Raw genomic sequence first — 24,758 nt, forward strand, 5'->3', positions numbered from 1 at the left:
TCAGCTCTAAAGGTCTGGCTCAGGAAAAGAGACTGGCCATAAATGTTTTTCTCCCTGCAGAAGACCGTGATTTTAACAAAAGCACATGTTCTCTAGATTAGATACCCTATGAATAGGCCAGTTAGACAGATACTCCTCACCAGAACCACCTTCTTTATGCAAAGGTAGAAGCTGCCCTATGTTGCTTCAGTTACCCATGGCTGAACACAATGGATCTTTTGATAACTACCAGATTTTCTTTATTGAAAAGAGAATGTCTGCAGACGTTACTGGCAAACTAAACCTAAACTTGATCTTTTAGGGGAAATTCCCCAAACATTTTCTTCAATTAGAAGAGGTGCAAGAGGACTTTATGTAATGCTATACTTGATTTACTTCTTGGCTGGTAAGAAAAAGGTTTGGCATTCAAGCAGGCATTCTTCCCATCCCTTCCACATGTAATAACTCAAAAGTTCACATTGGATAGCATTTACTTAATAAAAATCAGTCATCCACTACTCCAAGTGGGTTCACTGCATTCGTATTAAAAAGAAAAATAAGACAGAGGAGAAATTTCAGTACCAGAAATAGGTGAGCAAGAAGTTATTTTTGCTTATATGCTTCCCAGGCAAAAGGACTATTAGTGATGCACTGTGCTGTACATAGTTATCACATAAAACTAAGAAATCACTTTTCTTTAGACTTTCTTCACCTGAATCTGACTTTTGACACCAGGTAAATATGGTAAAGAATAAGAAATATGGTCATACGTTTGGCAAGACTGACTTTTCAAAATACTGTACAGAGATAAGAGTAAGCAGTTTGTACGGCAAACATGCTCCCAGATACCTTAGATTGATGTAATTTTCTATGCAGGAACTAACCTGGAACAATGGGCTGATCCATCTCAGCTAACTCTTGATACCCACATGTGAGCTACTCTTTTACCCTCTTCACTCACAAGAGCTAATTTGTGCTCTGGAACTACTCTCTCTTCCTAAGGCAGGCATCTCTCAAACTCTGAACCATACTGTAAGAGTGCCTGATTCTCTTACTTGACCAGAAAGGGTCCAGAAACTAACCTATCTGGGCAAGGTGAACTCACATACCTGAAATACAGCTGCATGGTTTGAGCAATTCAATTTGCATAAATCACAAGTTTGAGTGTTGCTGGATGAGTAAATTACTTGTGTTTCTGATCAACTGTAATATTTTTGCCAAGTTTGATCTAAAGTCAGTATGGTAATTAAAAAGAAAAAAAAAAGCCAAACGGAGAGAGAAACTTTCAAGAAAATGTTTGATGTAATCTGAAGGAAGCTTACAAGAATCAGGTTCTTTATTGTGAAATGACATTACCTACCACAATTTAGCCAGACTGGGAGTATGTTAAACCTTCTGTTCAAAGGGAGCTGAAACACTTTGTTTAGGCTTCCCCTCCTTCCCATCGTATTTTTTTTGGAAGGAAAAAAAGGAGGAAAGGGAAGAGATAGGGCTACCCTGCCATCTTTCTCCAAATAGCTATTTATACAATTTTTTTATTGAACCACAAAACTGAAAAAGAAACACCACAAAATTTCCTCCAAAGCACCAAAAAGTCCCGAACTTCACTTCCAGGTCATTGCTCAGCTAAAGTTAATGGAGCCACGAGAGCTGACACCACCTTGTTTTTCTGGTGATCTCATCCACATACATCTCACTGTGCCTGTGCCTCATCCGTGTATCACCAAGATATGCCAACTCTGTGAAGCAACTGCTGAAGTAAAGTTGTGTTACACAATCTTCTGCATAATTCTGCATCCAAGGATTTCAGGGCAAGTCATACCAATCTCCTGTATTGCAAAATACTGTTCACAAGTTTAAAAATAAAGAAGAAAAAAGTTACATGTGCAACAGAGACAGTGAGATGGCTGAACTTCTTAAGTCCTTCAGGAAAAAAGAATGGTTTGGGAATTACATGTTTCCAAGCTTTTGAAAATTTCTTTTTACGTAAAAATAGAAAGAAATAAAGAAAAATCAATGTAATCCAAGGTCAGGCTTGATTTTTCAAAAAGCAGATCTTTACCAGGAGTCTAAAGTAAAAATAAACTACTACTGCTGAATGCATCTGGAGGAGAGCAACAAAGCTGGTGAAAGGGCTGGAAGGCATGTCCTATGAGGAATGGCTGAGGACTTTGGGCTTGTCCAGTTTGGAGAAAAGGAGGCTGAGGGATGAACTCATTGCTCTCTACAGCTTCCTAAGGAAGGGAAGCGGAGAGGGAGGTGCTCATCTCTTCTTCCTGGTACCCAGTGACAGGACAAGTGGGAATGGTTCAAGGCAGCACCAGAGGAGGTTCAGACTGGACATTAGGAAGCATTTCTTTACCAAGAGGGTGGTCAAACACTGGAACAGGCTTCCTAGAGAGGCAGTCAATGCCCCAAGCCTGTCAGTGTTTAAGAGGCGTTTGGACAATGCCCTTAACATTCTTTAACTTTTGGCCAGCCCTGAATCAGTCAGGCAGTTGGACTAGATGATTGTTGCAGGACCCTTTCAATTGAAATAGTTTATTCTACTAGTAGTAATAATAATAATAATAATAATAATAATAATAATAACAACAACAACAACAATAATAATAAAAAAAAAATGGAAGGCTGCCTTGAGCATGAATGAGCAGAGGGACTGGGATCAGCATATGTGAATAGTTTGGTTTGAAGAACAGAAAAGCTAGAGTTTTTATTTCTGCAGTGATTGCTGATCAGAGTTGAAGTCCTTCACTGCTCTGACAGGGCAAGTCCTCTGTTTCTGACGTTTCCAGATTCCTTTGGATCCAAAAAATACTTTTACCTTATGCAAGCAAACATTAAGCAAGCAGGACACGAAGCAATATTTTGCATGTCAGAATCAGTTAGTTTTAAAAAAAACAACCTCATCAAATTCTGACAACATTTTATTAAATTTGTGCCTTTTAGAGGCAATCCTATTTTTCCTGGAAATGCACCCAAAAGGGTCTTCTCTGACTAGCGGAAGTACTTAGGAATTTAACAGGGGAAACTTCAGTTTCCCACTGAATTTGTGTATGCCAAATCAGCCTACAAGGAAAGTTTCGTACTGTGCAAACAAGAGGATATCAATGGGGCAAACTCTAGCACAGACTAAGTGGCCATAGCCATCAGTATCCTTCACCAAAACAAGTACAGGACTGTTGTACATGAGAGGTGACACCATGGCAAAACTTCAACTTGGAGTCACTCAGAGGAATCTCAGAGGGCAGAGATAGAAATCTGAAGCAAAAAACAGTTACCACATGTTGGTTTCCCAGTAGGAAACCTCTCAGGCCTCTCAGAGTTTGACAAAGCTAAAAATGGCAGCCAGCTAGATCAAGGCTTCTTACATCATCTGGAAAAAGCTCAATACCTTACACATCTCATTTCAGTAAGAAATTCTCTTGCAGAATTTGACTACAGATTGCCACACACACAGCCTAACATGTCAAGGCAGGGAAAGGCACATTATCAATTACGACCTGATCCCAAGCTCCTCAAATTCATGGAAAAGCTCCCATGGACTTCAGTAGACTGTGGAAGATGCTTCAGGGTCTGTTTTTGGTCAGATGTTGATTTCTGAAGTGCTACATGTGCTCCAGAAGGCATCCTTCTCAATCTTAGTAAGATGCATTTATTTCTCTTTGCTACTATGCCACTCTGAGCTCTGGATAACCCAAGACTCGACTCTTACCTAAAAGAAAACATGAAGCCCATATTCACAGCATGTTTTGCAGCTGAAACACGTTGTATTTTTGTATGTGAAAAACATATACATCTTCTGGGGCGGGTTAATGGTTTTAAAGAAAAAGCTCCAATAGTGTGAAAAGTGTCTGAGAGCTCGCTCTTTTTTAATTTAGCAAGGCGGTGTCTGGCTGACACTGGCAAGCAAAATCATATTTATAAAGTGCCCTCACGGTGCCCTGTGAAATTTGCTGTTTCCCTCCATGACAGTCAGCACTATCTATCACGAGAACATAATCCCTTAGGACAGGAGACCCGAGCCCCTTCGCTGCTCTCCTCTGCAAACAGATGTGTGCATGTTCCCCAGCTCTCTAAGTCACGGCTGGCTTTTGGCAAAGAACTTCAGCAGCTGCACATCTGCAGAGGGAAAAAGCTTTCAGCAAAAAATACAGAGGGAGATCTCATCCTCCCCCCACCCCCCCGCCCCTCCCCGCCTGCAAAGCAAGCTCAGCATTTGTTTCTCTCCAGATGACACCCTGATGGGTTGATTTAATCATTCACATATGCATGCCTATTCACAATGCGAGCGAAATACCAGGGCTGTGACAGCATCTCACCTGAACTGCTCACAGTAACACGGCTTGTCAGCAAGCACTTGGCAAGAAGTCTCGCAGGATATTAAGAGGAAAGCAATGTTCAAGGACATCGCTAATATGAAACGATTCTACAGATCACAACTGGGCATGAGAGAGACCACTTGTGATAAAGAAGACAACTAAGCAGGTGTTTAATTTTAAGCCTATGCTCAAAACCCACTATCTTCAATTAGATTGCATGAAGTCCAGTCCAGACTTCCCTGAGCAGGAATGATATACTGCACTGGGAGCCAAAGTGCTCTGCTGGGTGGATTTAAGCATGCGCTTAGACCTACGTGTCTGCTTAAACAGTTTGCCAAACTGGGGGCACTGCACAGAATAAGTAAGCATAGCAGGATCACAGAAACACTTCAACACTTTTATTCCCAAAGGGAAATTTAATTAAAACACAGAGTATCTAGCCATTTAAAATTATTCTGGTTACAAAGAGCAGTAAGTCCTCGCCCCCTGAAATAGTCTCTCTGGTGGACTGCCAGAGCCCCCACTAAGTTTCTGGAAACACAACTTACGTGCCTGAACTTGGTCAGGAGCCATCTGCTCTCAGGGATCTGCAGGATCAGGAGTCTCAGTGCCTGGCAGGGTCCCACTCAGAACTCTTTCGTTCACTTCCAAGTAAGGTGGCACCTTTCCCCACTCGAGCTGCCCCTAACCATCATCAGCTCTCGACATTTTAAGTGTCTGGGCCAGATTTTCAAACGAGCTTAGAGCCAAGCTTTTCCGACTGCTTCTCCAAGACCAGATTTTCTGCCAGGCACAGTCTCCTGCACAGATATCTAATCAAGGCAAGACCCTTCCAAGCAAGGTCGGCACCCTGTATGTTGACCTGTTCAGCACATCTGATTACTTACCATGATGCCTAATGAGGAGCTGGACATAGGAAAATACAGCTGCCAGCATCTACTTGCAGAACCTATCTTTACACTAGTCTCAATCCAGACTGATAGCTCTCTGCTGTACGTGTGCTAGAAAGAACAAGACCAGTGAAACAAACCTCCACCAGCATTAGCAATACCATTTTACAGAGGAGATGAGGCTTGCCTCAGTCAAAGGATGCCACAGTTGAAAACAAAGTAATGCCTCTCCAACAGCTCACGGAGCAGCATCTGCCTTCTTAGTGGCAGTGCACCAGTAGCAACTCACAAACCGCACTTCAAGCATCACAAGTAGAGCCAAACAACAGCTAACTTACCTGTCCAGCTTTCTTCCTTTTGCCTTTTACTCTGATCTTGTCACACATCTCAGAATGATCCATGCCCCACATCCGCACTCCTAGATGAGACCTCGTCAGCACTGCACGTGAAGCCAACTGCATGACGAACCCACGGGAGAGCCAGGCCCATCTGTTAGAGGCTTCTCTCTGCGTGGGTTGGTGTTTTTATTTTAACTCCCTCTGCTTCTGGGCCCCTCTCCATCTCTCGCCCCTCCCATTCTCTCTCTGCTCATGAGGACAGAGTTTCCATCCTGGCTCTGGGCCAGCACATGTATGGGCAAACGCAGTGCTCAGGAAAAGCCATCTTCTGCTCTCTTTCATCACATAAACACCGCCAGTTCCCAGCCCAGGAGCACAGGGCTGAGCGAGAGATTTGGCCGCAGCGCAGGGGGACCGAGAACCAGCGACTCCTGCCCAGGCTGAACACAGCAGCCTGGCCCCAGGGCAACTGCCTTCGCTCCTGGCCGCCCTGAGCAACCCAAGGCTCTACCCTCACCACTCACAGTTGCTCGTCAGATGGCTGATGCAGACGTATCTTAAATTAAGCACAGGATGACACATAAAGTAAGAGCACATAAAGATAACGGGCAACATTCAAGTCAAATTCTCATTTTCACGAGGGATTAAAAACAGAAAACCAAAAGACCCCAAGCAAAACTGACTGGCAGTGTCCCAGCGGAGCAGTGGGATCATGACCTCGCCTGAAACATACAAGAAGGCCTCAGAGATGTACTAACTCCTAAAAACTTTAATCAGTAAAAACTGACCTTTAATCACCACTGCAACTATTGAATCTGCCCTGCTAAATCCCTGAAACTAACAGTATGCCAGCTGCAGCTGGTTTACCTAACCTGAGGAGGGGAAGAAGCGCTGAAACAAAGGATGAAGAGATTATACCAGCATTCACAGTATTCGTTCCAGCAGGACGTAACTCTTTCGAGCTCCTATCTTTCCAGTTATGCTTGACTTTCCCTCAGCCTTACCATGGGACACTGCTATTTGCAGGAAAGACAGAAATAAGGTTCTCAATACATGTTATGTGTGTTAAAGAAAGGAGTCCCAGTGTTTCAAACTTCTTGCAAGGAAGATTTTTTGTCAGACCCCTCTTGGGGTCTTTGTTGCACACACATGGCACTCCACATTTAGGCAACATATTTACCTCAGAGCAGTACAAACCCAGGGGGTTTCAGCACAGGATTACCAGGACATCACACCCAAGACCACAACCTCTGTTGGCAACTGCAATGGTGACACCCTGGAACTGCATGATATGGTTCAGAGCTGCTCAGAGCCATCTTGTCACAGGAGGGACTGCACCATCACAATGGCAGAGCCTCAAAGCTATTTCACTGCAGGCTCTGTGCTGCGAGTTCCCACTAAGCTCCTGGCTCACTAAAAGACATGAACTGGTAAAGAGTCACATGAGCAGCGGGCATGTATCCACTGCTCTGATCAGGAACTGGACTGGGGACTTAATGACTTCCACCTTTCAGACCTATGCCTATAGACACAGAGCACTTTGAACCAATTAGTTAGTGAATCACATAAAGGTTGGGACAGAGCTTGAATAGGACTGGCCTATAAGACCTTAGGTATTTAATTATGTGAGATAGTAACAATGCCTTCTAGTGCCATAATGACAACAGAGACCTTGAAATGGTCCTCAGTCTGTCCTGTGCCAGGCTTCCACTCAAGGACATGGCCCTCAGGTGAAAACCCAGGTTGTAAAGGGTCAGTGGCTCCAGGGACTCTAGCTTATTTGTCTTAGGCACCCAACTTCCAGATCACCTGCGGTCCCTGTGGAAGCCTACACTTGGGACTGTTCAGCCTGGAGAAGAGAAGGCTCCGGGGTGATCTTATAGCGACCTTCCAGTACTTAGAGGGGGCCTACAGGAAAGCTGGAGAGGGACTTTTTACAAGAGCATGTAGTGATAGGACAAGGGACAATGGATTTAAACTGAAACAGAGCAGATTTAGATTGGATATAAGGAAGAAACTTTTCACTCAGAGGGTGGTGAGGCACTGGAACAGGTTGCCCAGAGAAGCTGTAGATGCCCCATCCCTGGAGGTGTTCAAGGCCAGGCTGGATGAGGCTTTGGACAACCTGGTGTAGTGGAGGGTTTCCCTGCCCATGGCAGGAGGGTTGGAACTAGATGATCTTTGAGGTCCCTTCCAACCCTAACCATTCTATGATTCTATGATTTCAAAAGCACAGCCTTCATGAAGCCCAGAGCCTGGAGTTCAACCGTATGGTGTATACAATGCTGACGACAGACACTGAGAACGAAAGCGGTCTTCACTAAAACTGGGCTGAAATCACCACCAAACAGCATGCATAGTCACACATTTCAGCTTTTGCTTTCACTTCCAGTAGCTGGTAAAGCTGCTTAGAGGTGAAAACCAGAGAAAAATCCCATACGTATGATAAGCATGCTATTGTCCTTTCCATTGCACTTCAGAGCTATAATCAAGAAAACATTGTCTGTTCTCCAGTCTTGTCTGGGTAAAACAGTACTTACAGACCAGTATCCCTCAGATGCAATGTTATTTGAGCTGTATCTAGGCAAAACCAGGCTCACTCATTTACTGTCAGAACTCGAATGCAACAAGGAATTTCTTTCTAGCTACATCCCACTCCCTTCTTCCCTGTGGAGTCTTCACAGTCCTTAAGGAACTGCTATGCAAGTTCATTAAAAGTCCTATTTCAGCATTTCCTTCGTAGTAGAGGCCTCTTCCAGCCAGCTCTTGGGATCCTGCCAACAGACATATCAGCCACTAGTACTTAAATCCTTCCGCTAAAAAATGCTTCCCTAAAGAGCTTCTACTCCAGTTCTGGATGCCTAAGAGAAACGATCATCAAAATTAACCAGCCTCAACAAGAGCTTAAGAGAGGTTCTTCTCCACTCTCATGGGCTTAATTGTGCACTAAAGAGCCTTTTCTCCCCTTGGTCTGGACTCCACTTAGGAAGCAGCAGTTTCAGCACAGTTCCAGTCAGGAAATAAATGTCAGGTGCCACAAAAGGAAGAGAGAACCAGCTGCCTTGGATGATATGTTCAGGGAGATCCAAACAAAGATGACACTTACTGGGCACTTCTGAAACACCCAGCATCTCCCCATGTTTAACAGTCGGACTCTGTTGAGTGAATATCTCATTGGCAAATTCCTTAAACTTGGGGCAGGGATTGCATTTGCCTCTGAGGCCCAGCAAAACTGAGGTTTTAATTCCTGTCCATATGAATTAGTTATTATGGTTGACATTCGGAATAACTCTGTCAAAAAGCTCCTACTGAATACAGGTCACCTCTGAAAACCACAGCCTTGCAGCTTACATGGTCTTTATTTGTCATCTCCTTGTCAAAATGAACATTTCTAACACGTAAATACACCAGACATGGGACAGAGACAAGCACATTCTAAGCACTTGATAAAGGATCTAAATGCCCTTCTTCTTTTTGGAGAACAGAAAGCATCATGTGGTTGTCTCTGAAGACAAAATGTCCTAAAAGACTTCCCAAGGCAGTGAGCTGGGGACACTACCGAAAGCAGCACTTGGGGACACTCCACATGCACTTGTGGTCTACAAGGAGGATCATGCTTGGGGATCTGATCTGATGAACAGGGAGCAACTTCTGCATGGACTGTCAGGACGGGGACATGCCAAAGGCCGACCCAGGCTTCAGCACACAACCTTCTCACCCAGAGGAAAAGAGAGGTCCCAGCTGAGCCATAAATCTTTAGCCTGTTTTTTACATCCCAGGTCCCTCCAGCGCTCTTTGTTTTCAATGCTTTCTCTTCTGTTTCTCAAAGACACGCTGTATTACTCTGGGAAATCCTGTGGCTTTCCTTTTATTTCCATACTTAAAGAGTTTTCAGTTGTTTCCAAGTCTGTCCCAATGTGGTAGATATCCATTCTCACACGCTGAAACACCGTTTGGTTTGTTTTAAAAAACCCAACCAAACAAAAAACACTCAAAAACCAACAACCACCCAACCCCACAAACACTATCCCAATGACAACAATTCAGAATACAACACAAGGGTCAAGGAAACGCATTCCTTTCCTCTGGCAAGATGGAGTAACAACTGTCTTTCTGGTGGTTCAGAAACAGAGCCAGTACACTTTATTGGACTTCACTACCACACACCAAGAATAAGTGGTCAGTAAGGTGGCAGCCAACACAGAAAACAGCTTTTTAATCCACCAGCAGCTCCCCTTCCAGTAGCAAAAGACAGACTCATGAGAATCGCTCTGCCCCTCTCTTCATCCTTCCAGCTGAGCTCCCGGCCGCAGATGCACTTCTCCAAAAGCAACAACCCTGCTTAAATGGCAATGGTAAAGGTGAGCGGGAACACCTCAGAGTCAAGAACAGCTCCCCAGCAACTTGCTGACCTGTCCAGGAAACAAACTGTGCTCCTGTAAAGAGCAGGATTAAGTGCCCCATGCCTAGCACTTAGTACCTGCTCCCGTGAGGCTCTAGTGCAGCCCTAAGCAGTCAGAAAGCCTCAGTCCCCCCGAGACCATCCCTCTTTCAGCATCAAGCCTCAAGAGCCAGGTTCCTTGGAGACTCATAAAACCAAACCCTCTGAAAGTGTCCCCAACGCACCTTGCACAGTTTACCCTCGTTTGTATTTGACTCCCTGGACCACGGCAGCAGGCAGATGTAAATTCTTCCCTGTTCCCTTCCCAACCACCGTTCCCCTCCACCAACTCCACGCCTGAACCATTAACACCCACCATCCCTGGGTACCACAGTGGGAAGGCAAACTGGCGTTTCTCTCCCCAGGACAGGTGAATAATCTCACAGATCCCAAGCAGGAGTCAGAAATGCCACCCTGTTAAGCTACAAGCTGCACCCAAGCGCAGAGGTTTCCTCTTGCCGGAGGCAAAGCAAGAGCAAAGCAGGCTACCCAGAGCAGAAGGAAAGAAATGCAGAGCTACGATCACAGAGGGAATCGGGGTTTTACTGAAACTGAGCGGGACTCTGCTCCTTGCTCCGGTAAGGCCCGGGTTTCCCCCAAAGAATCTGCTCAGCGTTTCCTCGTCTGTTTTGTTGCGGGAGACCGCGGCAGGGCTGAGTCCACCCAGGGGCCTCACGCCGGGCGGCGGGGCTGCCTCCGCTCCTCCGCCCCACCGCTCCCGAACCACAGCCGGCCCGCCGCCCTCCCCGCGTCCCCGCGGCTCTTCTCCCACCCGCATCAGGCCGGGACGGAAGGAGCAGCAGCGCTCGCTCCCCGTCCCGGCGGGAAAGCGGCGGGGGCGAGCGCGGTGCCCTCGGCGGCCGGGAAGGTGGGGGGTTTCGGCTCACGCCCCACGGTTCCCGTCTCTGTAGCCGAACACATTCACAGGGCAAGAAAAGCCAATTTGGGGGTGAAGGGAAAAAAAGAACTAACGATTTTTTGGAGCGGCACCTATCCCCCGTGCCCCGACCGCCGCCCCAGCAGACGAGCTGTCTACAGGCGGCGGGGGCTGCCTCCCGGCGCCTCTGTCCGCTCTCCCCCCGGTAACACCGCCCGCCACTGCCCCGGCCCCGCCACCGGCCCCTCCGCGCCCCCCTACCTTCCTCGGCGGCGGCAGGGGTGGGGGGCCGTGCCCCGGCATGGCGGCGGCGGCGCCCGGCGCCGGGCTGGCGGCGTGCGGACGCGCGGCTGGGGGCTCCCCGCCCGCCGCGCCATGCAGCGCCGCGCCGCTGCCGCCGCCCCCCGCCGGCACCAGCCTCAGCCCCGGCCCCGGCCCCGGCCGCCCTCCGGCGGGAGCACCGCCCCGCCCCGCCCCGCCCCGCCCCGCCCGCCGCCATGGCAACCGCGCCCGCCCCTCCGCTCGGGGAAGCGCCGCGTCCCGAGCCGCCCGCCGGCCGCCGTCCTGCCCCGGCGGTGGGGCGCTCGGCACGGCTGAGGCGGGGGGCGCACGGAGGTGGCGGGAGGGTGTAGGAAGGTGAGGGGGCCTGCCTGTGGCCAAGCCAGAAATTTAAAAAAGGGATGAGGTGCAGAAGACGCCTTTCTGGTTGCAAACAAACATCCGAGGGAAAGCAGGAAGTCCCTTCTTGCTACCGAAGCGGCTCCAGTTAACTCCAACAGCTTCCCGCTGCTGAAGGAACCTGTCGCAGCATCTGATCAGCTCCCAGACGCTTCACGAGAAAGCGTCTGGCCGGGAAACCCTCGAGCCGGAGAAACGATTTCCATCAGCAGAGCTGTTCACCCGTGCAGGGCTCTAACCCAGCTCCCCGTCGGAACAGAACATTATTTGGTCAGACTTGAGCTACCCGTGAAAGTGAGGAAGGGATCTGGATTGGAAAGTGGATTAATTCTTCCTACAGGTTCCCAGGGTACTTTAAAAATATCAGAAAGAGGATTTTTTTTTTTTTTTCCCCTCTGGGTGGAAATACACATTTAGTAACATACACCCAAAGCTTTGAACCAACTGAACTCCCAGTGTGAAAGGCCACAGCTCCCAGCCCAAAGCCTCCCTGCACAAGACAGTAGCTTTGCTGAGCAGCCGTGACGAGAACGTGAGTTGCAGCGTCACCTTTGTGGTGGCTGTCCCCTAAAACACACTCTTTGACAACTTGCAGTCACATATGGAAAAACTCCCAAAAGAGAGAGATGGATGATGTTTGTCATCAGCTGCATCCTCGGCAGCAGATTCGTCAGTTTCAATTTATAAAAGGCGCTGTGTCCTTTGCGAAGGAAATGAGCAATCCTCTGTAGCCACGTAATCACGAACAAGGCTGACACGTTGCCAGCTGGCTCAGGAATAAGCAGGAGACCCGGCACTGCCATGGGAGCAGAAAGTCCAAGGTTCAGAGCAAGCCTGGAAGGTGAAACAACTCGGTAGCTCTATTGAAATACCATCATTACCTCAGCAGGGTTTTCCTCTTAATTTTAATTGCTCTTAACAGCCTTCATGTGCCCTGAGATACATCTATTACTCAAAGCCCCAATGGTGACAAGGGAAGGGGGTCTTTTGTCCCCCTCCAGCATAGCCAGACCCTGAGAGGACCTTCCTACTCAGGCAAGCTCTTTCCCTCACAGACCTCAGGTACCATCTTGAAAAGCAAAAAGAATCGCCTCGCACTCCACCGGGGCTCGCGCTCCTGTCCCTTTAAGGGGCGGGCCGCCGCCAGGTCTGCCCGCGCTGATTGGCTGGCTCCGCCCGCCTCCTTCCCGCGCCCCGCCCCCCGGCGGCCGTTGGGGGCCGTTGCGGGCGGCGGGCGATGGTGGCGGGCGGCGCCGTGCGGCTGTGGCTGCTCCCGCGCCCCCTCCTCCTCCTCGGGCGGGCCGCCGGGGCGAGGGCGGCGCTGGCCGGTGGGGCGGCGGCGGGGCGCGCCGGGCGGCGTGCCGGGCGCTGGGTCGCGGTGGCCTTGGCGGTGCCCGCGGCGGTGCCCACTGGGAGCGGGTGGAAGGAGAGGCCGGGGCAACGGGGACCGGTGTGGGTCGGGGAGCGCGGCTCGGAGCCGGCGCCCCCGGGGCTGCTGCGGCGCTTTGGTCTGGTGCTGCGGTTGGGTGTGCGGGCCTGCGGGTTGCTGCTGCGCTTCGGCCCCCTGCTGTTGCTCTACCCGCTGAGCCGGCTGTGGCCCGGCCTGAGCGCCCTGTGGCTGCGGCTGCTGCGAAGGGCGGCCGAGGCTGCCGGCCCCACCTGCATCAAGCTGGGCCAGTGGGCCAGCACCCGGAGGGACCTCTTCTCTGAGGCCTTCTGCGATGAGTTTTCAAAGCTGCACGTTGAGGTGAGCCCGCACCCGTGGGGCCACACTGACGAGCTCCTAAGGAAGGCCTTCGGCGAGGACTGGACGGGCATCCTCAAGTTCCAGAGTCGGGACCCGGTCGGCTCGGGCTGCGTCGCCCAGGTGTATAAAGCCTATGCTGATCTCACGGCGATCGCCGGCTCCCAAGCCAAGGAGCTAGCGCGGCACTCAGAGTTAAGGTCTGCTTTTGAAGCGTGGGAAGTGTCAGGCTTTAGAGGCCTCCTCAGGTGGCTGAGGAAGAGGAAGGAGATGCTGGATGAGAGGAGCCGGGAGGAGCTCAGCCCAGCAGACTGGTCCCAGGGAAGTCCTGTGAGTGGGACACCCCTTATGGAGCAGGTGGCCAAACCACTCCTGAATGCACATCCTTCATCGGCCAGACATCTGACGCCTGTAGCCATTAAAGTAAGTCATGCATCTGACCGATGGATGTGTGAAAATGGAGCGTGCTGGACGAAGCTGATGAGATTTTAATTCCAATGGAGATGAGTAGGCTGGCGAGGGCCAGGTAGAGTGAGAGGAGGAATACTTGTCTCCCTCAGTGTCTTTTTGTAGTGCTTTGGTTCCAGCATCTGCAGTCCAGACTTGCGGTGGCCTCGGCTCTTCCCAGCCTGGAGAGCTCAAGTACGCATACTGCCTGTGGCACCATTTTACGTGGCATGTGGATACCAGAAATGCCTGCAAGGGCCCAGTTTACATTAAAAGAATGAATATTAAACTTGGTTCCACCTTCCAGAAAATGAATCCTCCTCTCTGCTCACATATAGAAATCTGGAACAGATAAGTTCTTTCCAACAAAGTTTATTAAAAGAAATCTTACATTCGAGCTGCTCGAGTCCTAGTCAGTACTGTGTGGCAGGGAGAGAGCAGGAGTGCGAAAGCAGTGGAAAATGGCATTGGGTGAGGCTGTAGTCTCCAGCACAGATATGTTTCATTGACAATTATAAAATGTTTCTTTACAACTTAATCTATGGCAAAATGTGAATTCTTCTGACAGCTAGCAGCAGAAGCCTTGTTAGCTCCCAGTCTTATAGACTGGGTTCTGTCTGTTTGGAATGGATCACTTGAGCTCATTGAAATTGAGTGTTTGGGGAGCTGATGTTGCCACTGCTCCTTCTTGCACAGGTCCTGCACCCTGGGCTAGTCCACCAAGTCCAGATGGATCTGTTCCTCATGAAGATGGGTAGCTACATCATTGGACTTCTCCCTGGTTTCAAGTGGCTCAGTTTGACAGAGATTGTGGAGGAGTTTGAGAAGCTTATGATTCAGCAGGTGCGTGCCATGCCATACTGAAACAGAACTGCCCTTTGTTTTCCTACTGGCTGGTCCTAACTCTGTTCATACCACTACTTTTTAGAGAGTTAGATGAAGGATTGCTTGTTCTTTAGTTATGTTCTTTATTCTAATCAGCCACGTAATGTTACTGTAGGAAAGCTTATGTGCTTACAGAGTAAAAAAGCAAAGCAATAAAAAATTTAACGATCTTTATTAGATTTAAAAATCTTTTTTTGAGTATGTTTGCTAGTGAACAGCCTGAACAGCTAGTTAGCCATAGTTGCAGTCCTTTTTGCAGCATTGTGAAAGATGAATGCTGGTGAGAGACCTCTCCTTAGGAAAAAAAATCTCTCAAAACCAGTGCTCAGGCATGTGTTTTTAATCTTTACTCCTAGATATATGCTCTCAATCTGTACTTAACTGGTCATGTTTGCTAGCACAGAGGTGTATATATGTCAGCATAACTAATATACTCTTACATGACTTAATAATACATTCTATATTGTATCAGTATCAGACTCATACTATTGGTAAAGTTAAGCTTTGCAAATATATCTGAAAACATGTCCTGATTCGCTACTGGCTTATAAAGAAACAGTACTGAAACATCCTTACTACCAAATTTACAAAGATTTCACTACGGGCTTAAGTAGGATCATGCTTCTATTAAAATGAACCATTATCTGCTAATTTCATTGATATGTCTAGATTGCAGAGTCTGAAGTCTGTTATAAACTTTTGAAAGCCTTAATTCTCTCCTACTATTGCAAAAAATCTACACAGCAAATCCACGTTGTCAGCTGTTGACTGTATTCAGATGATGACTTGAGGTCATTAGTACCAGTTTAGTTTGGCAGAGCTTTTGGTAGATGCTCTGAAGCCTGAGGATTAGGAGAGCATCTGATAGGCTTGTTGGAATTTCCTTTCACTTCTCTTTGAAAGAACAAGAAGTATTCCTGGGATATTTCCCATTGCCAGATGAGGGAGGTGAGGCAAGGTTATCCTACCTCCTTGAGCAGCATCAGTAATCAGGAGAGATGCTTTTGTGTCAAGGCACTGGATCACTGAAGAGCTGGGACCAGGGCTTTGCACAGTAGATTATTTTGTATGTGTTACATGAAATTTCTTCCTGCTGTGGCTGCCTATCTGTAAAGTGAGGTTAGGGCTGCAGTTCTTCTACCCAGCCTGCCTGCCTTGCTATTTGGACAGTAAGCTTTGGTTCAGGATCTGTCTTATCCTTGAAAATAATGCAGTCGTGGTCTTCTCTGAGACACCATGCTGATACTGAGTCACCTGTATTTCGAAGGTGCTGGGTTATGGGGCGTCCATTACCCAGTCTGTTACTCTACTTTTCCATCGGGAAAGCTATAAGCACATGAGAAGCACCACTCTATTTTGTTTTCATTCTGGCTTTCTAACTAGTTTTGTTGGTGTTGAGTATTGCACCGTACAGTCATATTCTCATACAGGATCCTGAAGATGGAATCCTAATTGCATCTAATTTCCAACCTGCTTTTTCTTTTTCTCCCTTGAGATTGACTTACGCTATGAAGCCAGAAATCTGGAGCGCTTCCGACAAAATTTCCTAGATGTCGATTTTGTGAAGTTTCCAACTCCCCTTCGGCCTTTGGTAACGAGAGATGTTCTAGTGGAAACGTTTGAGGTAAGAATTACAGGGTCTGGGAACAGCGGTAGCAGTGAGAAGGCCCTTAGGAGAATATGCCAAAGAGATGCTTTTTGAGAAGGAGGAATCAGAGGCAGAAGAACTGCTTAAAGAGACTGGTGTCCTTCCTCAGTGTCTCTCTGCTCTCTTTGTTTGTAAACAGTGCATCCCAGAAGGCAGGTGGCAGACCACTCCATATAGAAGTGAACACTTGGCCTGAAACCAAGCAGACCAGCAGTGTGTCCAGCCACCATGCGCTTCTGTGTGCTTTGCAAACCAACACCATGCTCCAACTCTCCTCTGTGGTGGGTCAAAGCAAGGAGCTCAGCAATGTGACACTTTCTGATGCTTGCCTAACTTCCCTTGGGGCTGTTTGAGTCATAGACCAAAGCTACTATGAGCCTTAGTTTTTTGTGTGTGATCCTGGCAAGTATATTTCTGCTCCAGGCTGTATCACACCCTTTCCAAAGAACAAAACCTTGTTTCTCTCATGTTCTCCATCACAGTAGGTACAGCCTCTACTAAGCAGGTCCTTTCTTAGGGTATTCTTCGCACCTTCCCTCAACTCTCGGCACCTAGGTAAAGGTATAGTTGAAAGTGGGACACAGAGTGTGTTTGACTCCATCTCTGTCTTTATTTCAGGAGAGTGAGCCTATTTCGCACTACCTGCATGCAGAGATTGCCACAGAGCTGAGGCAGAGACTTGCAAAGATGGGCATGGACATGCTGCTAAAGATGGTAGGCACTTGGCTGAGGCTGGAAGTGAAGGTTGTTTTCCTGCAGAAGTTATTCAGTTGGGGTAATAAGACGATATGGCTAAAGGGAGAACCTCTTTGCTTCCCACATCTCCTACCCTTCTCTCCATGGACTCAAAGATACAGCTGCGCCTTTTGGAGTCAGCCTGTGGATGCCATGTATCTCACGGTAACCCAGAACTTGGGCTGCTAGGGCACTGTGCAGCTCCTGAACTGGCAGAGGGAGGGTCTGTACTTCGTGTGCAATGTAACACAAGGTTCGAGTAAAGCCTGGGCTAGATACACCACCACTGTAGACTTTGACAGAGAGCCTTTTCCACTGTGAAAGGGCCATCTGCTTGAACACAATAGGGTACTGCTATGCAACTTGATTGGTGCCTTGCTCAGGAAACCCACTAGTTCTCAGTGATGATTGAATGATCAATGATCATAGAATGGTTAGGGTTGGAAGTGACCTCAAAGATTACCTAGTTCCAATCCCCCTGCCATGAGCAGGGAAACCCTCTACTACACCAGGTTGCCCAAAGCCTCATCCAGCCTGGCCTTGAACACTTCCAGGGACAGGGCATCCACGACTTCTCTGGGCAACCTGTTCCACTGCCTCACCACCCTCTGAGTGAAAAATGTCTTGCTTATATCTAACCTAAATCTGCCCTCTTTCAGTTTAAATCCATTGCCTCTTGTCCTATCACTACATGCCCTTGTAAAAAGTCCCTCTCCAGCTTTCCTGTAGGCCCCCTTTAAGTACTGGAAAGCTGCAATAAGATCACCCCGGAGCCTTCTCTTCTCCAGGCTGAACAGCCCCAACTCTCTCAGCCTGTCTTCATAGCAGAGGCGCTCCAGCCCTCGGATCATCTTCGTGACCCTCCTCTGGACCCGCTCCAGCAGCTCCATGTCCTTCTTGTGCTGGGGACTCCAGAGCTGAACACAGTATTCCAGGTGGGGTCTCACGAGAGCAGAGTAGAGGGGCAGAATCACCTCCCTCGACTTGCTGGCCACGCTCCTTTTGATGCAGCCCCCAAGTGCTATAAAATGCAATGTAATTAGCAAATATCATGCTCTCTGCAGAGACTATGGATGTGACTCAGGGAACACAGCTAGCGTGTTTCTTCATTTATTGACCCTTCCTCCAAAACTCCTTCTTTTAAGGAAGAACTAAATATGGAGTGAAGAAATCAAACCTGTCCAGATTCAGCTTATGATTCAGCTTCTGGCTAAATCTGTCTAGTTCTTTTGTGGTTGAAATAATCACAAATGATCTGGAAAGCAGTGTTGAGAGTTGACACAATTGTCTCATGAGGAGCCATAAGAACTAGCAGGGAAGAGTTGCAAAAGAACCACATAGTACTGAGTCCGTGGGCAGTAAGTGTCAGATGAAATTCGGTTCATAACTGTAACATCACGCTAGGGTGATGGCAAGGCCTGCTGTTCTGATGCCTTGTAGTATGTATGACAGGCTCTGAAATAGCTTTTGCCACTCAGAAAAGCAACTAGAATAGTTTACACTAACATTGGATTCAATGGTTAGGAGCAAAGCAAAACCCCCAAATTTTAGGAGTAGGAAAGAATTAAAGAGCAGAGAAACAACACGGCTGTAAGTAAAACAAATACCTGTTTCTTGAATACTTGATGCAGGTCCAGTTCCTCACTGTCCAGGACCCTCCATTTCAAGGGATATAATAGAACTAGAAGAGGTGCAGAGGAAGGCAGCCAGGATGATTACTGGTTTGGAATGGCTTCCATACTGGAATGGTGAAATAATTTGGACTCTTAACTCTGAAAAGGAGAGAAATTAGTAGCTTATGACAGATCTACGCAGTCATGAGTGCATGAGAGTGAATATGGATCTACTGTGTATAGTTTCTCAGAACAATGAGGAGGTCATAAAATGATCAGAGTTCATTTTTTCAGGCAACACCTGAAAAAAAAAAATATATTTTTTTCACATAGCTCTAATTATTTACATGGCAATTGTACAAATTCATGGGAGAAGTCCATGAAATACAAACATAACCTCCTTGGGGTGGGAAGTACTGCAGTCCTGGGTGGCCAGGAGGGTTAGTGGGGAAGCACTGTCTTGTGCTTGCCCTCTTGCCAGTCCTTCTGGTGCTAACTGCTAGCGGAGGCAGAGAAGTGCTACGTACGTTTGTTTCCTCTTAACTGATTTTCCTTACTTTTCAATACAATTGTAATGTGGCAGGATGTCCCAGATTACACAAGCTTAATCATTCACTGTAACCCATACCACTGAATGGTAAATGGCCTATTCTTACTGCATTACTCTTTGCCACGGCCCACCAGTGTGTCCCCAGTTTAGAGTTAATTGCCCAAGAGCACTACCTTTCCCTGCTGGGACTCCTGGCCATCCTACCTGATCTCTAGCAAACACATGGGATTGCTTCACACAGCTCTGCTGACTCCCCTAGAGTGAGTAGCACCCATGACATTTCAGCACAGCTGGTCTCCAGCAGAAGCTGTTTGCTGTGTTGCTGCCTAGGGTGATGTACATCAGTAATGACAGCAAACAGACCAGAAACAAACCTCTGCTGTTTGCCTGGGAGTTTTGGAGTCAGCAGGTTTGGTTGGAATGAGCCGCTCTAAGACTTGTCCATCTTCTAGGTCTTTGTTGACAACTTTGTCCATGCTGACCTGCACCCTGGGAACATCCTGGTTCAAGGCACAGCCCACGTCAGCACCAGCTGCAAGGAGCAGACAGCCATTGTGGACCTGTGTGACACACTGGTGGTGGAAGTGCAGCCTCCCCGCAGGCGGCTCTGCCTGGTGCTGCTGGACGCGGGGATCGTGGCGGAGCTGCAGAGCGCTGACATGCAGAACTTCCGGGCAGTTTTCACAGCTGTGGTCCAGGGCCAGGTGAGGCCTCTGTCATGGGGCTGGGGAGGGAGCTGAGGAAGGGAGACAGCTGGAGAGTCTGATGGCCAAAATGACAGTTTTCCATTTTCCCGTAAAATCCTCCCTAAGAGAGGAGAGACTTGCTAGCATGGAAGCAGTGCCAGACACAGGGAGAAGATGCTGAGCTACAGCAAGGAGGGTGCCAGAGTGGAGCGAGTTCAGTGGCCCAGGGAACAGAAGGTGACTCCCCTAGAGTTAAACGGGAAGCAGTGGCTGCCACTGCCTAGTTAGGAGTGCTTCTGATGCAAGTTAGGACTGCCTGGGAGCCGCTTGGGTTTGAGACTGTTGCACAATGTGCCAGGTTTTGCTGGAGAAGAGGAGGGAATGGATTAACATCTTGATGTTCCACACACATTCCCTTCTGCAGCCTTGCTTCTGGAAAGCCCATATGCGATCCTCCATTTTGCTGTTGTAGCAGCATCTGTAGAGGAGAGGAGGCAAAACAGGTGGAGGTGGGGGGCTCTGGCCTTTGCCGGGCTCCTCTGCGTAAGGAGAACTGCTTTATCTTCCTTCCGACTTAGTTAAAATACACTCTCGGCTGGACTAGAGAATCCAGCACTAATGTCTCCTGTTCCTTCTGAGAACAAGTAGCTGTGCTCACACTTGCATGTTGCTGTTTCTCAGCTGTGGGTTGGATGGCTCACCAGCATATCTCAAAAGGGACACGTTTTAACTCGGTCTGTTTAATTGCCGAAGTGTACTGAGGAGTCAGTGCTAAACCGTGTATTCAGGCCCATCCTGTGCTGCCAGACTTAACTCTCAGCTACTAAGCAAAACTGCAAACGTTTGATTACAAGTCCGTCGTGGCTCAGGCTGCATGCAATTCATGATCTACAGGTGAAAAACTTTTACACCAAGTCTCGCTGCCAAACCTGGGGCTTCTGGCTCTGTACATTGCTGTCAGACACGTCTTCCAAGAAGAACTATAAAGCCTCTCACAAGTGAAGCTTGGATATGGCTCCCCCTCTTTCTCACAAAGTATCTGCTGGTGTTGGATCAGCTTGCTTTTCCTCTGCAGTTTGCAAATGGAGGGTTGGACTTAGCCTATAAAGGAGGTTAATACATGCCCTTCTTTACACCGCTATCCCCTCTGCTAAGAAAAAAATGCATCTTGTGGGTTTTATTTTTACCCCTGAAACTTCTCCTGACTGTCTGAGAGAGATCTGTGTTGTATTCTATCCTACAAGGCCTGCAAGAAAAATAAGCGTGGTTTTGCCAGATATCAGCTAAGACTTTCGGACCCGTTCTCCTCCTGCACCTGCTTCTGTTGTTTTGCTGGGTCCCCATTGCTGGAATGGGAAAGCATGGCCCTGGGAGTTGTCCTTGCAGTACGCTTCCTCCAGGGAACCTGTGCAGCAGAGGCCTTCCAGTGATGATGATGTGCAGCTGCCTGTAGGCCTGCTGGCACCAGTGATCAAGTTCTGATTCTCCTTTTCATCTTGTTTCACAGGGGGAGAGAGTAGCAGAACTGATCCTTCACCATGCCCGTGCTAACCAGTGCCAGGATATTGAGCGATTCAAAGCCGAGATGGCGGAACTAGTGACCAAGGTCCGGGGGAACACCATTGCCCTAGGAAAGGCAAGTGTCCCACCTTCACTTACCTGTAATTCAGGGCAACTTGGCTTTCAGAATGATCCGTGTGGAAAGGCCAGCTCTGATCTCATCAGCACCACCAGTTAGTACTGGGCGCTTTCAGTCTCTCAGGTGCAGCAAAAGTCCATAAAATCCTCTCTTATTTTCTTCTAATTAAAGCACCACATGTGTGTTTGGTTGTGGGGTTATTTGTTGAGTTTCTTTGTTGTTTTTTTTGTTTGTTTTCTTAAATCTCTAACATCTGCAGTTCCCTGTGAGGAGTTGCTGAGCCTGATGTTACAGCTTGCATCCTGTTAGCTAAGGCCAGCCTGGGCACTTCAGAGAGTGTAGTGTGGTGGTATTGAGCAAATGGGTGCATGTTGTGTACTGCTGTGAGGTCAGACATTCTCAGCCTTCCCGGGCTGGCAAGTAAGCAGAACTGTAACCGTGGGTCACAGCTGAACTCCTTGTCCTGGGCGGGGTGGGGGGGATCATACTTTGATTTTAGCTGTTATCAGCCCAATAACCTTGTCCCACCACCAGAACCAAATGCTAACAAACGCTTAGAAGATTCCTGCCTGTCACTCAGCGGCTCAGACTTCTTGATCACAGTATCTTTTTGATCAGTGTTTAACATCTCATTTTGCATTCCAGCTTCAGGTGGCGAATCTCCTCTCAAATGTCTTTAAACTATTGATGACCCATAAGGTGAGGTCCTGTCACTGTCTGCCTTCACTGGCTGGAAGTTCATTTGGGGAGGGAGACCTACTGGGAACAGGAAGGGCTGACAAGAAGGGGAACTGTGACTTCTGAAATGAACTGCTAGGAGAGGGACTGCAGGAATGCATCCAGGTGTTGCAGGCATGCTATGTCTCAGGCCTTGATACGCACCCTACCAAGACCAATTTCTGTTTTGTTGGGTTTTGTCTTAATACTGCATTTAATGCTTGATATTATTTACTAAAAGGAGTGTTGCTTTAACACATAGTTTTTCCTATCTTTTTTTATAATCCCTTAGAAGCAGAAAATGAAATCTAACATATATTCCACTTGTGTATCATTGCATGCTTTCTTCCCTGGACTTCTTTCCTGATATGTGGTTGTGTAACAGCACTAGGCCATTTTACTGGTTTGTTAGAGGCCTCAAAAGTAAGGAGTTGCTCACAGAACAGATTCCTTCTTATAGCTGATAGTATTTGGGGGACAACTTTCCACAGTTGCAGACAACTTTGGAAAGCAACAGAGCTCTGGTGGCCTGAACTAGAGGAGATGACAAGGTTGTCAGCCACAGGGCTGCCCAGCCTGGAAAGGGTCCCCCTAAACATTCCTTAGTTAGAGGTTTTTGTCATTAAGCCTCATTAAGCTGGTTTCAAATAACATGAAATGTGTTTTAGGCCTTTACAAAGCAAGTCCTCCCAGCTCCCATGAATTCTTAATGCCCTGGTATGCCTTGAAACAATCGGGGTGCCTGGCTGGAAATTGAGGAGTAGTTTGTTCACAGGCAGAGCAGAGGGTAATTTCCTCTGTGATCTGTGGGGGTCATTCGTGGCCGTTCAGAAGGTGAGCTCCCCCTTACACAAGTTCATGCATTTGAGTACGTTGGACACTACTGCAGCTTGTCGCTGCACTAGCAATGGTGAGCACTCCTAAGCTCCTGCTGTTCCAGTATGGAAGAAAAAAAAATCCAATTCCCCTTCCTGGAGCTGAAAAACAAACCCTTTGGTTCCCTTAGGGCACTTACCCTGAAACTGTTGTCTTAGTTTTAGGCCTGCTGCTGGATTTCACTGTGTTATGAAACTCCAAGTGATGGAGTTGCAGTATGGTTTCAGATGTGTGCGTGCTCTCCCCAGCCTCTTCCCTTCCCTCTCAGCTTAGCCAGAGCCAGTACCTGTGTGGAATGGTCTCAGAAATAAAAAGATCCACTGAGTTCATTCAGTTGCTTGTGGTTCTAGGTGAAGCTCGAGAGCAATTTTGCTTCCATCATCTTTGCCATCATGGTTCTGGAAGGTCTTGGTCGTTCACTGGACCCTGAACTGGACATCCTAGAGGCAGCCAAACCACTGCTCATCAAAACTGCAGCTTCTGTCCTCGAATAGACTCTTGTGGCTGCTGCCCTCTCACTGTGCAGGGTTACCTATGCTGCCATTGAGCTGACAGAGAGAGAAGCTGAAGGTGAGAAGTCGCATGTATCTTGGGGAAATGCCATGCAGTGGTTACTCTCCATTAATGTTGCCTTCAGTCATTTCAGCCAAGCACCAGGCATGGGATGGTTAGAAGGTCTGTTCCAGAAACCAGTAAGACTGCACAGTCGGAAAGTTCTGACTCATTACACAGTTCTATGAGCTAATGTGCTCTGGTAGTTTTTAAACGGACATATCATGTAGTTCAGGTGCACAAGATCACTGCAGCTTGATGAGAAAAGCAGTCTTACTTGTCTAAGTCTTTAAAAATATGTTCATTGATCAAGTCTGTTTTGAAATATATCAGGTTAAATATTTAAAGTTAATTTACTGACTTACCTGTCACTGTGGTATGAGAAATGATGTTCTAACACCACCTAAGCAACTAATTCAGGCCGAAAAAAGCCAGTAAACATTTACGTCTTTTGTACTTTTAACCTCTACTTTTATTGTAGAAGTGGCCTGAGATCCTGCATAGAGCAGTCTGGTTTTAGTCATTTTGGATGATAAAAACAGATGAGTCAATCTGACTTTTCAAACTTCCATACTCTAGCACAATACTATAGGAGTTTGGATTATAAACAGCAAAAGAAAATATTTGTCTAGGCAGAAAAGCTAATTCGATAATAAAAACAACATTTGGGAATATTTGTACTGGTCTTAGGGTTTTTTTTGAACCTTAAAAAAAGTCTTTTTTTTCTCTGTGTGCTTCCTTCCTACCACCCTCCCCCCTGCTCCCCTAGCCTCACTCTAGTCAACTCAAAACCTTCACTAACATGCTTGGGTTTTGTTGCCAGTAGTTTGCAAAACAAGGAGTTCAAGTGTTTTCCTAATGGATGGAAAACACATTGTTTAAAAATAAATAAAGCCAGCAAAAGATCCAGATCATACATGGCTTTTACAGTCGGTTATTTTAATAGTAGTATTAAAATTATGTTAGGGCTGTATTTAAATAGTGAGAAACATGTCTATGGATGATTGGAAATACTGTAATACTAAATATATTCCCAGATATACTGTATGTGAAATTGCAGCAGCACAGGGTCTCTGCAGTGGTCTGTTTTCAGATGGTTAAGCAATGAAGAGAAAGTACATAAGCAGACAATCTGCTGTTT

General features: G+C 47.5%; 1 protein-coding gene across 2 annotated transcripts; it reads left to right on the forward strand.

Annotated features, from left to right (window-relative positions):
- The first annotated feature begins 12,762 nt into the window (after positions 1-12,762).
- On the forward strand, positions 12,763-23,559 carry ADCK2 (aarF domain containing kinase 2). 2 transcript variants are annotated; one of them, XM_086610359.1, is made up of 9 exons: positions 12,763-13,556; positions 13,629-13,692; positions 14,413-14,559; positions 16,097-16,225; positions 16,868-16,963; positions 19,600-19,851; positions 21,341-21,469; positions 22,118-22,171; positions 23,416-23,559. In XM_086610359.1, exons 1-9 carry the CDS (start codon positions 12,763-12,765, stop codon positions 23,557-23,559), a joined length of 1,809 nt encoding a protein of 602 aa, XP_086466485.1. The 2 variants fall into 2 exon arrangements, with proteins under 2 accessions (XP_086466485.1, XP_009977805.2); XM_009979503.2 differs by having other exon boundaries at positions 12,763-13,692.
- The last annotated feature ends 1,199 nt before the right edge of the window (positions 23,560-24,758 follow it).

The sequence above is a fragment of the Tauraco erythrolophus genome, chromosome 4 (assembly GCF_009769465.1).
Source record: "Tauraco erythrolophus isolate bTauEry1 chromosome 4, bTauEry1.pri, whole genome shotgun sequence".
Classification (NCBI taxonomy): Eukaryota; Metazoa; Chordata; class Aves; order Musophagiformes; family Musophagidae; genus Tauraco; species Tauraco erythrolophus.